Source organism: Bubalus bubalis, chromosome 5, assembly GCF_019923935.1.
Source record: "Bubalus bubalis isolate 160015118507 breed Murrah chromosome 5, NDDB_SH_1, whole genome shotgun sequence".
Lineage (NCBI taxonomy): Eukaryota > Metazoa > Chordata > Mammalia > Artiodactyla > Bovidae > Bubalus > Bubalus bubalis.
In genome coordinates, this window is record NC_059161.1 from 78,442,447 (window position 1) to 78,457,118 (window position 14,672).

At 54.9% G+C, this 14,672-nt stretch overlaps 1 protein-coding gene across 17 annotated transcripts in view; it reads right to left on the minus strand.

Annotated features, from left to right (window-relative positions):
• Positions 1-8,231: 8,231 nt before the first annotated feature.
• The window catches only part of NFASC (neurofascin), a 199,963-nt gene continuing 193,522 nt past the window's right edge, over positions 8,232-14,672 (minus strand). For all 17 annotated transcript variants that reach the window (XM_025277758.3, XM_044943301.2, XM_044943290.2 and 14 more), the window contains one exon: positions 8,232-14,301. In XM_025277758.3, the coding sequence (XP_025133543.3) occupies positions 14,070-14,301 (232 nt within the window). In that variant the 3' untranslated portion in view covers positions 8,232-14,069. The remainder of the gene's footprint in view (positions 14,302-14,672) is intronic.

A 14,672-nucleotide genomic window follows, 5' to 3' on the forward strand; every position in this document is an offset into this window, starting at 1 on the left:
CAGGACTCACACTGGCCTTCACTTTCTGTAGGGCTGTTTCCTGAGGGCCAGGATCTTACTTCCCGTCCAGGGATTGAAACTTGCTGCCCTTCTACCAGGGGCTAGAGGCTAGAAGCAAAATTTCCTGATTCTTACCCCATTGAAAAGCAAAAACGCTTCAAGGAGTCAGAAACTGCAAAACATGCACAAAGTTTATTATTAGAGACGCAGCCCAATGTATATGGGAGCACACAGAGGAACATTTATTTTTGTCCGAAGCAGCACAGAAATACACACTGGGAGAGGAGTGTGGAGCGCAGTAAAGTGATTTAAGTCACCGATATAGGACGGCCCTTCGGGTCTTTGTTTTCATTTGACCAATTACTTGTTTCTTCCTTCACAGCTGACAGATCCTTGGACCCTCCCCAAGATGCACGCACAACTTTCTGCTGAGACGGATCCCACTGCAGAGGCTTACGGCTGCACGTCCACACTCATTACGGGGCAGGGCCCCCTCCCCTTTCGACCCCCAAGAAACCTTCCTGCACGTGTGCAGAGGGAAGTCTCCCTTGACCTCAAGAGAGGCCATCTTATCTCTTTGCTTCAGCAGAGCTTAGTTTCTGCCACTAGCTTTGCCTTTGGAATACCTGAGTGAGAACAACGTTTGAATTTTACTCCACTTGACAGAAACCCGTGGTCCAGCCCAGGGGCCTGTCCGTCTCCTACCTCAGGTCTGAGCCACATGCACAGAGTTGGGAGGGCTGGGTCCGTCCAGGAGACCCTGCCAACTGAAGGCTGCACTCGCGGCCCTTGCGCACACCCAGCCCGGCCCACATTCCATCCCAGCAGTTGGCCTGTGGCCTTGACCGCAGCAGGCAGCCCAGGGCATCATCATGTGGAAAACCTGGGGAGGAGGCGCATGTGGCTTGGGAGGAAGGACTTTCTGGCTTTTGTGTCTTGTGGAGGCTGTTGCTCAGCTTTGGGAGGGAGAGGGATGGTGGATTTTAGCTTCTCTGGACTTCAGAGCTGATGGCATCAGTGATGGTCTCTGACAAACGCCCCTTCCTCGGGGACAGGTGTGTCAGTGTGGAGCCAGAAGGAGCCCTGAGTCCCATCCCTGTGGCCTGGAAGGTGGTTCCTCCCGCCGAGCTCGGGCGTTGGCTCCTCAGTCTCAGGGGAAATGGCCCCAGGGAGGTAACCATACCCAATTCCAATCTGGGCGAGAACTCAGGAGGGGAACCTGGCCAAGTTCTGCCCTGGGGCCATTCTCTCTTGGGACAGACCCAGGCCTTCCGGATGTCTAGCCTATTCCTCTTCCGCGGGTTGTCTGGCGGGGAGGGGGTTGTGCTGTGTCCTAACAGCTAGGCTGGAGAGAGCAGGGGCAGGAGGGAGGGAGGTTCAAGATGGACAGTTCTTTCCCATAAATGAGAGTGGGTTCCTTGGCTTTCAAGGGAGACAAAAGCACTTAGGGGACTTTGGGAAACTTAATTAATGGGGCTGTAAAATGAGCCTCTAGCTCTCAATATCCATCACCAGCCCTTACATCCAACCACTTGGAACCTGGTAAACTTGCTTTTAGGAAGACAAATACTGCCTGCTCCCATCCCCTCCACCTGCCACCACACAGGCAGCACCACACGGACTAGACCCCTAGCTGGCAGTAAATACAGTCATGCAGACGGCTTGAAGACAAACGGGCCTGCTTAGCCTGGGGGACCACTGGGTGCTAAAGATCAGTGGACCACCCACTGCACATGAGGGACCACAGAGTTAGAGTCACGGGCTGCTGCTCCTGCCCACCAGAGGCCTGCAGCCTGGCCAGGTGTGGAGGAGACAAGTTGGACACTTGTGTTGAAGGCTGGGGACAGAGGGAGTGGGGAGGTCAGGAGAAGCTCTTTGGAGAGAGATGGAACTGTGGGCCAAGGTATTTATGAAAGGAGGGACTTGAGCCCCCCTGGAAGGATGGGAAGGACTTTTGAAGGAAGGAATCAGGCTAGGGAGAACATCCTAGAAGGCAGAAGTATAAGGGGATTCATTCACTTATTTAAATTTAACAAAGTATTATATAATACTATGCATCAGGCATTTTTCATGTTTTAACTAATTTGATCCTTGGTGGTGTTTAGTCGCTAAGTCACGGCTAACTCTTTGTGACCCCATGGACTGTAGCCCTCCAGGCTCCTCTGTCCGTGAGATTTTTGAGGCAAGAATACTGGAGTGGGTTGCCATTTCCTTCTCCAGGGGATCTTCCCAACCCAGGGATTGAATCTGTGTCTCCTGCATTGCAGGCACTCTTCACCGCTGAGCCACCAAGGAAGCCAAATTTGATCTTTACAGCAACCTAAAAGGTAGCTACAATGATAACCCCTGCTCTATAGATGAAGAAACTGAGGCAAAGCAAGGTCAGGTAACCGGTCTGCGGTCACAGAGCTGGGATCTTACTGACTGTGCACCGAGCCCTGGCTTTTTCTCGGTACTCGAGGCTGACTTGTGGAAGGATGCATGCCTAGGGCTTCGCTGCCCTTCGTCACGTGGCCAGGGGCTGCAGGCACCCACAGCCCTTCCCTGGGTTCTCTGGGTTTTCTTGGAGTGGGGTCAGGAACCCACATGTGCTACCACAGCAGAGCAGAGCAGAAAGGGACCAACCGCTGCCAGATCCCATGAAAAGCTAGCAGGGGCCGCTCCGGCATGCAGCCTTGAAAACAAGATGCCAGGGCTAACTCTTCACAGAGATGCGCATTCACACCCGAGTGTAGCCGTGACAGCTGAGGGTTCAGAATCAGAAAGCCCTGATGGCTGGTTCTGGCTTCATCACCCACCTTGGGCCACAGATTCAGCCGCGCGGAGCTGCAGCTTCCTCATGCATAACAGGACATAAAGCTACCTCCTCAGAGGGCGGCTGTGAGGTTAAGAGACCATTTGCGTAAAGCACACAGCCTCTGCTTCGCGCAGTCGGCCAGCATCAACATTATTAGTTACTCTTCTCCTGAATCACTTAATGTAGATGCACTGTGACCCAAATGCCAGCTGGTGCCTCTCGCCTCTTTGACATCCATGTATAAATGGCTTGCTGCTGCTACTGCTGCTAAGTCGCTTCAGTCGTGTCCGACTCTGTGCTACCCCATAGACGGCAGCCCACCAGGCTCCCCCGTCCCTGGGATTCTCCAGGCAAGAACACTGGAGTGGGTTGCCATTTCCTTCTCCAATGCGTGAAAGTGAAGTCGCTCAGTCGTGTCCGACGCCTAGTGACCCCACGGACTGCAGTGCACCAGGCTTCTCCGTCCATGGGATTTTCCAGGCAAGAGTACTGGAGTGGGGTGCCATTGCCTTCTCCCATAAATGGCTTAGTTGCCTGCCAATTCCATGGTCTGTGGAAGTCAAAGTCTCCCATAGTTCTTGCTAATTCCTGAGGTCTGTGCTCTGACCTCTACATTCTCCTGTGGTCTCTGCTTCCCTTTGCATCAGTTTGCATGTAGCATTCACCAGCTTTGCTAGTTTTTATAAAACATTGACTCACACAAAGCTAATCCATCAATTGGGTAGGCTTGACTGACAATTTGAGGGCAGTGGTAGGGCTACATCCCAGAGTTCCCAGGCTTTTCCTTGTGGATCCTCTAATCCTGGGGTCCTCAAACGTCAGTCTGCTTCGAGGGTTTGTTAAAACACATATTCCAGAGTTTCTGAGACAGTAGATGGGAGCGGGGCAAGAAATCTGCATTTTTGATAAGCTCCCAGGTGATCCTACTGCTGATGGTCTAAGAACCACACTCTGAGACCACTGCTGCTCCAGGGACCACACTCTGAGACCAGTGCGGGTCCAAGGACCACACTCTGAGACCACTGCTGGTCCAAGGACCACACTCTGAGACCACTTCTGCTCCAGGGACCACACTCTGAGACCACTGCTGGTCTGAGGACCACACTCTGAGACCACTTCTGCTCCAGGGACCACACTCTGAGACCACTTCTGCTCCAGGGACCACACTCTGAGACCACTGCTGGTCCAGGGACCACACTCTGAGACCACTTCTGCTCCAGGGACCACACTCTGAGACCACTGCTCCAGGGACCACACTCTGAGACCACTTCTGCTCCAGGGACCACACTCTGAGACCACTTCTGCTCCAGGGACCACACTCTGAGACCACTGCTCTCATCTTCCTTCTGATGTCACTGGGCTGCAGCTGTCTCTTGCCCTGGATTGCTCCAGAGTCCTCAGACCTCCCCGCTCTGTCATGCAGGCTTCCTTCACTGCTCTCTGGGAATGCTCCACCCAGATCAGTCCCAGACCCTCCACTAGTAGGATTCAGTCCTGTTAGAGAGCAATTGTGATTTTAAATATATCCTCAGTAATTTTGTTTTTTGTGTTTGTTTCAGACTGATCTACTCTCGCCCACTAGCCACAGCTCACCTTTCCCTAGTTCTCTTGAAGCTGAGTTCCTGTTGAGGATAGGATGAGTTCCTATGGAACCCTGGCCAGGATCCTACCAGACCCAACCCTGTCTACACAAAGCTGTGCTTCTCTGCTGAGGGTCTGAGGCAAGCTCTGGGCAGGGGTGGGGGAGGGGAGAGGGGGCTGGGACCTGGGGCTGCTGGGCCGCAGCTGTGACTCCAAATTGCTCGGAGGCCCACGGCCTGGTCCACAATTCTGCAGGAACCACATCAAACAAATGGGCTCTGATGCATTAAGTGGGGAGGGGGAGGCTGAAATAGGCCCCCCCCCAATGCAGTGTTGAGCGGTAGAGGCTGCCTTGATGAGGGGGACCATAACGAATTCCCAGATTCCAGCCCTTCAGGGGCAGCTGGGCAAGAGGGGATATAGCCTTCACTCTTAATAAAGATTGGAGGATGACTCGCTCCCTCCCACTGGGTCAGTTAATCCAGCTCCACACTAGGGATTAGCATTTCTAATGGGCTGGGAGGCACAGCCTTCAGAAGATGGGGATGAGGGATGACAGATATTCTGGGGGTCTCTGGGGGCTCTGAAGGGAGGCCGGCCTCTCTTTGTTTGGACTCATTTGAATCGAGGTCCGTGTTCTTTGAGTAAGACAGTTGCTTCATCTCTCTACTTCTGTGCTCTTGAGTGCGGGCTCCTGCTCTAAAAATGGGCCAGTGGACCCCCTAAATATATCCAAGTCCAAAATCCAAATATCCAAAAGGATGACACAAAAGTTTTGAATTCACCTGGCTACTTCTTTCCTTCAAAGGCACAGCCGTGTCATTCATTCATCCATATTCATTCTGTCCTTACTGTGTGCCAGGCTGGCCTGAGGATACAGAGGTGAAAAAATGATATTAATTCAGGCTGTTCATCTTTTAGTGAAAGAAGCAGAAAATAAGTGTTGTATGCCAAGCCCCTGGGAGAGACCTGAAATAGGTGTTCTGGGGGCATAGAGAGGGAATCTTAACCAGACTGCACTGTGCATGCGTGTGTGCGCATGTGTGCTTGTGTGTGTGTGTGTGTGTGCGCGCACGTGTGTGTACTCGTGAGGCCATAGCAGAATCAGGGAGAACTTCCCGAGACAGTGTCCCCTGCACATCTTGTTAAAGACACGTGACCCAGCACGGAGGCCACAGCCTGTCTTTCAGGAGCTGAGATGATCTGTAGGGGAAAAGGTGGTTAGAGAGATTTGGGAAGGACGAAAGAGCCTGGAATTAGGTGTTTCAAGGCCTGGTTGTAAGCATCAGATTATGAATTATCCGGTTGGACAGGAGTCTGTAAAGTTGAGAGGAGAGTATTTCAAGCCTGCCAACTTTTGATGATAATTCATTTATTGAATCCACAGTTATTGAGCCCGTTGTCCTGGACATTGTCACATTGCTTTTGCTTACCTGGTCATCTCCCTTGATAGTCTGAGTTTCCTGAGGACTGGAAATCTATCCTACTTATTTTATGTTATTAACTGGTCCAGAAAAAGTTATTAACAGGTGCTTTTTGAGGGGAATTAAATTGCCAAAATTGAGAAGTCTGAGAAATTGCATGTCAAAGGCACTAGAAATAGCTTGAAATGGCTAGAATTTAGGGTATATGTGAAGAATTGTAAAAGTAATAAAAAGACTGCAGAGGTAAGGGTCAGATCATGAAAGATCTAACATGTCAAACCAAGGAGTTTAGACCTTATCTTATTGTAGCAAACTTGAAGTTTCCAAGTAAAGGAGTGACATGATCAGATTTGTGGTTTAGATCTTTTGGCTGCAGTTTCAAGAGGGAGTAGGCAACACTCTTGGCAAGGACACTGTCATTTCAGCATGCGGCCGCGGACTAATGCTGGGGACAGTGCAAATGAGCACAAGGAGCAAATTTCTGAGACAGTTTGTGAACTTGAGAATGATAAGATCTTTCTTGCATTAGAACAAGTGCACAGGGAAGTTCAGAAGTGGTGTGCGACAAACCCAGTGAGTTATTCAGAAGGAGCTAGACCTGGAAATACGTTCTTATTTTAATCTAGTGAAGCAGTAACTCCTCAAGTCAATGATCTTTTCTGAGGGAAGAATAAATACCAGTGGCTTGGAACTTGGTGGTTCTTTGTCCCAGAGATTTGGGTCTGCATTTGCAGGGGAATCTTTTTGTCTATATTTCCCATTACTGCCTATAAACCACTAGTTACCTTTCGCACAAGCAGAACCACTGCATGCCCCTGTCCTGAGGAAAGGGAGGGGGCTTACAAAATCTGGGTGCATCCTCACCATTCACCCTGCCTGCTGATGGCCTGCAGCCACGCCTCAGGGGAAATGTGCACTGCTGCTGCTGCTGCTGAGTCGCTCCGGTCCTGTCTGACTCTGTGCGACCCCATAGACGGCAGCCCACCAGGCTCCCCCATCCCTGGGATTCTCCAGGCAAGAACACTGGAGTGGGTTGCCATTTCCTTCTCCAATGCATGAAAGTGAAAAGTGAAAGGGAAGTCGCTCAGTCGTGTCCGACTCTTAGTGACCCCCATGGACTGCAGCCCACCAGGCTCCTCCATCCATGGGATTTTCCAGGCAAGAGTACTGGAGTGGGGTGCCATTGCCTTCTCCAAAATGCGCGCTACCGCGGGCCAAAGCAAACGAAAGGAGGCGTGGTGGAGCTGGAGCCGTGTTCCTCGCCAACAGGGGCCTCTCTGGCTCTTTGCTCATTGGTTGATATTCCTTTGAGTCTATTTGTTTCAAATTTAATTTTATTTTTAATTGGAGGATAATTACTTTACAATATTGTGATGGCTTCTGTCATAAACCAACGTGAATCAGCCCTAAGTATGCTTATGCCGCTTCCTCTTCAATCTCCCTCCCTCCTCTCACCCCATCCACCCCTCTAGGTTGTCACAGAGCACTAGCCCTGGGCTCTCTGTGTCACAGACAGCCTTTGAGTCTATTAGGAGGGGCTTTTGGTTCGTCGTAAGTGGTTTTATTCATTCTTTCAACAATATTTAATATTAAAATTCAACAATATTAAATTGCAACAGATACCAGGCCGGGCATGTGATAGTGCTCTTCCATCTCAGGGCAGGGCTGCACGGGCGGAGCGGCCAGCAGGCAGCCCAGCCTGGCGCTCCTCTAGAGGCAGGGGTGCAGGAGCACATAGGCAGGTGCCGTGAATCAGCAGTGTCTCCATGACCGAGCATGTTCCCGTACCTCTCCTTCTACGCAGAAAACACAGACTGTGCCGATGAGTTTTCCAGGATATGACCAACTTCAAAATGGGGGCTGGTGGGACTGCCCTGGTGGTCCAGAGGCTAAGACTTCACATTCTGCATGCAGGAGGCCCAGGTTCAATCCCTGGTCAGAGAACTAGATCCTGCACGCTGCTATGAAGATCAGAGATCCCACGTGCCGCCACTGACTCAGTGCAGCCAAATAAATAAGGAAAATATAGGGGTTGCTATCACAGAATTCTGTGTGTATGCTGCCTAATGCCCATGAAAAACCCTATGACTGATTTCTTTCTATATATAATTTTATTTTTATTCTTTTAAAATATTTGGCTGCACCGGGTCTTCGTTGTTGCGGGTCTCACTGGGGTGGGGGTGGGCCTTCTCGTCGCGGGTGCAGGCTCTGGGGTCTGGGCCGGCAGAAGTGGCACACAGGCTCAGTTGCCCTGCAGCATGTGGGATCTTCCTGGACCAGGCGTCAAATCTGTGTCCCCTGCATTGGCAGGTGGATTCATAACCACTGGACCACCAGGGAAGTCCCCTGTGATTCATTTCTGTCATTAACCCCCAAAATCCCTCTTCTAGCCACCAACTAAGGAAATTGAACAAATTACATGGCCAGAGTCCATTGTGAACAACTTTTATTATACGTTTAGTGTTCTCTATACAAAAGAAATCAGTTTTTTTTTTTTTTACAGTGATTCAAAAAAAAATTCTGAATAATTTGGCCTTTCCATTGTTCATGCAGCCAGTTTATAAGTCCACGTATTAGATGGTCCTCCATGGCCCAGAAGCCTTCCCTGCTGAAGGTCGAGCATGACACCCTCAGATACGCATCTGTCGCTGACAAGGTTGGTTAATGCAAAATAACTCGAAAAAAGGAAAGAACATGATGTGAGAGGGGTTAAAACAAGGTGTGCCATGGTGAGTGAAAATATTTAACCAATGGGAAAAAAAGATCAGACCAACTTGTGGGTGTGTGGGTATGTGGGAAGAGATGGAAACATTTGGAAAAGATTTCCCCGCTGAACGGAACAAACTGGAAAATGTGTGTGCTGGGGAGGCTGCGGGGCCAGAGGTCCCTGCGGCCCAGTGTGGGGGAGGGAGGGGCAGGACAGAGCGGCCACGTCACAGGTGACCGGTGCTCAGAGCAGGAGGGCGCAAGGCTGGCACAGAGCTGGGAGCCGGGCAGGGGACAGCTGACTGAGAACACTGAGTCTGGGAGTCAGAAAGGAGAACAGGGCAGTCGTCCGACCTGCATCCTCTTTAAGAGAAACAAGAGACGTGCACAAAACCCTGCATTTCGTCTCCCGGAGTTTTGTGTTTATTGCTTCACTGAAGTCTTTGCATGGGCTGCACGCCAGCCCAGCAGATCTGGGGGCAGAACTTCCACGGCCCCGCTTCCCTCCGGCGCCCTGTGGCCAGGGTGGAGGGCACAGAGCCCATAGGCCTCCGTGGCCAGGGTGGAGGGCACAGAGCCCACCAGGCCCCCTCTCGCGGGGACGCAGTATGCTGGGGGCAAGAGATGCCACCCGAGGGGAGAGCTTCGTGGTGACAAACACCAATCAGCTGGTCCCTCTTCTCCTGGCCTGGGTCTCTCCTGAATAGCACAACCGGTTCACCACGGGCTGGCAGACTGACTGATCTGGGACTCAGAAAAATCCTGTGATTTCATTTGTGGAGGTATAAGGGCATGTGGGAGAAGCAGAAAAGAATGTGGGCCAGATCTTAAGGAACATCACTGTGTCCACGGCGGGAACACCGCTGTTTCCAGCTGTGCTGAGATGAAAGAACACTGCACAAGGAGTCAGAGGGCCCGAGTTCAAGGCCGGACCTCACCTCGATTTACCAGCTGTGTGACTGCGGACAGTCCCTTCTCCTCTCTGGATTTGACCGTACAATGAGTCATTTCAATCAGATCAGCTCTGTGGTTCCTCTGCATGCTGAAATCTGATCCTGTTTAAGCTTTGTATCTATTTCACTTCCATCCTTATTATGATGAAACCACCATTTAATACTAACAGACCAGTAGGGGGCACTGGTTTTGGCTTGAGACTCCGTGTGGTGGGGTCTGGCAGCTTCCCTGGATGGCTGTCCTCCTTTCCCTGTCCCTTCTCAGAACCTGTTCTCAGTAGCGGAGGGAAGGTAAGCTGGGCAGGCTGGGCACAGCCATAGTTCGGCGTGAACTCCCACTGGTGGCCCCTGCCTGTCCTGAAGAGGGGCTGCCCAGGAGTTGGGCTCTGCAAAGGCCACTGACTGTCCTTCCATAATTTCAAGCTCTTTGCTTTATTTGTTGACTCCTCTGATTTATTTTAATCAAGGATCTCCCTCTATGCACCTCCTAAGCCCACCATGTAGTGATCAACCAGGATCCTCAGACTGGTTTTTTTCCTGGGGACCGAATCACAGCACGGGCCGGCGTGTATGCGGCTGCTGGCGGAGTGACCGAGGCATCACAAACGGAGCGTGCGCTGCGTCCTCCCACGGAGATGCCCTCCCGCCCCCGAGCTGAGAGGCCAGGAAGCCTCCTCCCTTCAGCCCTTAGCAGAGCAGCCTCGCAAAGACTGAGGCGAGGGTGGGAAACCCCCACCGCTCTCGTCACACGGCTTTTGGGGGTGCTCTGTGACTTGGCCTTGATCCTGCAGAGGGCTCCAGGAGCCTTGGAGAGCTGCAGCCCGTGTTGTTCCCCGGGAGAAATCCCTCTCCTTTGGATCAGACTCTGTCCTGGGTTTGCCCACAGGAATCACCCAGATGGGGTCCGGCACGGGCAGCCTCCGACCGCTGCCCCAACACTTCCAACACACTTCCCCACAGCCCTTCACACTTCATCTCCGCATCTGGGAGTGGACTCAGCCTCTTCCAGACAAGGTCACGCTTTGTATTGTTCCTCCTGATAGTGCTGCCCGGCGATGGGGCCTCAGCCTGCATGTGCATGTCCGTGCGGGTGCTGAGTGTGAGCAGGGGAGGCCCTCCCTTGGCTGGAAAAGCCACAAACATCCACGGATCTGTTTCCAGCCCTCTTCTAAGGCTAACTGTGTTCAGGGAAATCATGAAGGTACTCTCTGGGCCCAGGCCACAGAAGTCCTCGTGGTGAGAGCAGTCGTGACCCCGGCAGCCTCTCAGACAGGCGAACGTTTCTCTAGGCCTCAGGACTTGCTGGGAAGGGGGCCAAGGCGATGGACGGGGACAAATGTAAGCTCAACCATTTCCTCAAAAGCAAGGCAAGGGGCGAAGAGGTCTGTTCACCACGACCCCGGCCAAGGGGCAGGCACTGTCCCCCAGCCCTGCAGTGTGCTTCCTAGAGACTGGCACCCGCTCCTTTAGCTGGGCTCATGCCCCTCTGTGGGGACAGGTTTTCAGAGGAGGGACTGACTAGGGGAGACAGAGGCACCGAAATACAGACAAGTCAAGCAGCCTGCCTCAAGTGCAGAGCACAGCGACCCAAGAGGACCGTTGCCATCCGGCCCAGAATGGGGAAGCAAGCTATCCCCGCAAGGACCTTCCCTTCAACCTACAGCCACGGGTGGCTCGAGCATGCAGAGCGCTCCCGTCAACACCGCCTGTCACGATACTCAGCGCTGAGGACAGGGGCCGCGGCTGCCCGTCACCGCGGTCTCCAGGGCTCAGGCCAGCTGCTCCCGAGCATCTGCGGAGCGGAGGGATGGACAGACGGCTGAGAGGAGGAGACGCCATGGCTGAGCCCCGCGGGCGGACGGGGGCTCAGGCCGGGGGTTTCCGGAGCCGGAAACGGCCTACACTTCCGCCCCCTCCCCTGCCCCCGGCCAGGCAGGCCTTAGCTCCGGTGGTGGAGCTCTCCTGGCATTGCGGTGGGTATGTTTGGGGTGGCTCTTGAGCACCCTGCTTGGCAGGGAGCGTTGGACAATACTGCTCTCCGGCTGAGCTGGGTGGGCTCTGGCGCGGGCTCCGCGGAAGATGGACTCTCCTCGGCCTAAGCCTGCGGCCCACAGAGCCCTCTGGGCCCCTGCCGTCTTCGCTCGGGACGACCTGGCCCTGCCTGCCAGGAGGGTGGCGGGCACGTGGTGTGTGGCTCTCAGCGCAGCAGTGCAAGGCGGCTGGCGGCACTGCCTTCACACACAGGGAGGGCAAGCCTGGCAGGACACAGCTGAGAGGTCCCGCCCCCCGAGGCCCCGGGAGCAGAACCCCTTCCCGTCATCGGTCGTGTGCAGGGCTTTCCTGAGGCAGGGGATGCTTTGATGACAGCTCGGCGCCCACCCCGCCTGCAGAGCTCGCCTCCAGCGCGCTGAGTGCACACAGTGCGGTGTGGAGTGAAGGCCTGAGAAACGACTGCTCTGCTCAGATCCAGAGCGTTTCCGAGAAATCCAGCTCACAGGCACACCTCCCTGCCATTCCCTGCCCAGGCTCCGGGAACGCGCAGCGGCATCCAGGCAGGTGGGGGCGTGAGTGCCCGGGAAGGCGCCCCTGAGCTGGCTCCTCAGCCCCTGTCGGTCACCCTTTCGCTCTGACCACAAGAGCCCATCCAGGCCTCCTGCTCGCACACCTCCCGCGGCCTGGGCCAGTGGAGAGCTGCCTGCCCTCAGGCTCAAACAGCACAGCTGGGGTGGCTCGGGGCTGCCTTTCCTTATCCGCAGACCGAGTGCCCGTGTCTAGGGGCTTGACCTTCACCTGACCAGTAAGTGACGTAAGCATTGCTAATACCTTTGTGGCTTAAACGTGTGGCAAACGAGGCTTGAATAAGGTCTCTGAAGGACACAGTGCTGCTCCTGCCTAGGTGCCCTGGCAAGCAGCCAGAAGCTCCCTGCAGAGACTGTGTCTGTGGCAGGCGGTCCACTCTGGGGGTCAGCTCCACCCTCCTAAAAGCAACTCTAGCTGCAGCAACAGCTGAAGGGCTACCCTTAGGCTCAAGATTTCTCTCTCTGAGGCTAGGTACCTTTGGTTTCAAAATGGAATAGGTGGGGAGGATAAAGGCAGAGCCCTGGGTCTCTGAGAACCACAGGTCTTCGAGTGTCTCCATCTGGGGCATGTTTTGAGTGGCTGCTTCGGGTGCTGCTGGGATGCTTGCATAGGCCGCCCCGCTCTCCTTGAGACAGGTGTCACTGGAGGCTTCAAGGCTTGCAGGGAGGGGCTGCGGACCTGGGAACTGCAGGGACAGGTCAGAGCTGCGTAAGGCATAGGAAGAGCGCTGCCAGGCCCTGCTCTGCAGCACCAAGTACCGCGGTCCTGCGGGGGCTCCTGATACGTGAACACCCTAAGGAACGGACTCGCAGGCTCGGTCCTGGGGGTAGCCGCGCCCCATCCACACACCATAAAACACCAGATCCACTGTCACACAGAGCCGACCGAGGAGAGGCTACCTGCCAGACACGCAAGGGGAGTGCAGATCCACCCCCAGGCACACCAGCACAGCCTTCGCACCGTGGGGTCCGTCTCCCGGGGGCAGCAGCACAGGCCCTGACCCGGTGCGGGGCAGCCCCCACCCTGCATGCGGGGGGCGCGGTCCTCTGCCCCACAGCCTGAGTCTCACTGATGAGGAGGAAGGCAGTCCAAACCCAGCCCTTCCCTTCTCTCTCGAGGTGGGCACGGCTCCCCAGGGACCAGACGCCTGGCTTCCCTCTGCTTGAGGTACACGGTCACAGGAGCCAAAGTCCTTCGCCTTGGTGCCCACTCCTGTTCCTCAGACTCCTTCAGTCAGCACAGCTTTTGTCTCGGATGCTCCAGAGCAAGGGGCAGGGTGAGAGTGAGGAGCAAGAGGTAAGCCCACCCCCCCAGCTGAACCAGAGCCAGGCAAGGAGGCCTGACCCCCTCTCCCTCCCTGCCAAAAATACTGTCGTTTCCCAGAAAGGCGCCAAGCCCAGCTCAGCAGCTGACAAGGTTGAGGCAGAGGGGTTGGGGGCCGGGGGAGGCATGTGATGAGAAAGGCATCCTTGGGAAATACATGGGCCCAGCAGCGGTTTGAATACTATAGCTCTTCTGTATGTTCGCTTACAGATCAATCCTTTTTGCTTATCTTGCAGTTTCCTGGGGGAGAATCCGCCTATTGTTTCTTTTTCCAGGGACATTTCTTCAAATGGAAAAGAAAATGGACATGTTGGGTCTGAGGGGGAAGACTCACGGAGCAAAAACAGAGACAACGAGAAGGACGGTAACCAGCAGAAACCTGGTGTGTGTGTGTGTGTGTGTGTGGAGGTCAGGGTGGGCAGTGTGGTGGAGGCCTGGGGTGACCGTGAGGCTGAGCGAGACACCGGGGCTCCCTCCGGCGGAGCTGAGCCGAGGCAGCAGCTTGCCCACAGGTGGCACCAGGGGGGTCATCGGGAGGGGGCTTGCAGTCGGCTGGGCGGTCGCCGACCCTCGCAGCTTGGCAGCCTCTCATGCTGTCCCCCCCGTCCCTGAAGGTGGTGGCGGCTCTGGGGCAGGTCTGCAGCGGCTCATCTCCCCCCTTCCCCCTCCTGCTTGCGGAGTAGCGGCTGTGCCTGCAAGGCTCCGCTAGGCCAGAGAATAGATGGCGTTGACTGGTGACGTGGCCTCCGAGCTCTCGTTGCCCTCCGTCTCCTCCTTGTCCTTCTTGACCGTGTACTGGCCGATGAAGGAGCCGTCCTCGTTGAACTGGCCCTCGCCGCCCTCGCCATAGTCCACCAGGCTGTCGTCGCTCTCCTGCTGCTTGATGGTGCCGTCCAGGGACGTCTGGCTGCCCTGCAGGGGCTTGTTGTCCTCGTCACTGGACGGGGAGAGACAGAGGATCAGAGCCAGTCCACCCAGTGGCGCCCAGACCCCGGCCGGAAGGGAGAGGGCCTCCAGCCTCTCGCTGCTCAGAGGACCGGACCCCAGGATGACCCAGCCCTCACTTGCTGGCCCTGTCTGGCCAGGTCTGCAGAGGGAAGCTGAGGCCAAAAGAGGACACTTCTCCAAGGCAGAGGGGCAGGCGGGTGCTGGGCCAGGATGCCAGGATGTGCCCACACTCCTAGACGCCTGGGTGGGGGTCTTTTCTGTGAGGCCGGGCTGCTGGCTCTCTGGGATGGAAGCAGGCAGAAGCAGCCACCCTTCCAGGAGGCAGAGGGAACTGCTTGTGGACCAGCGGGGACAGGAAGG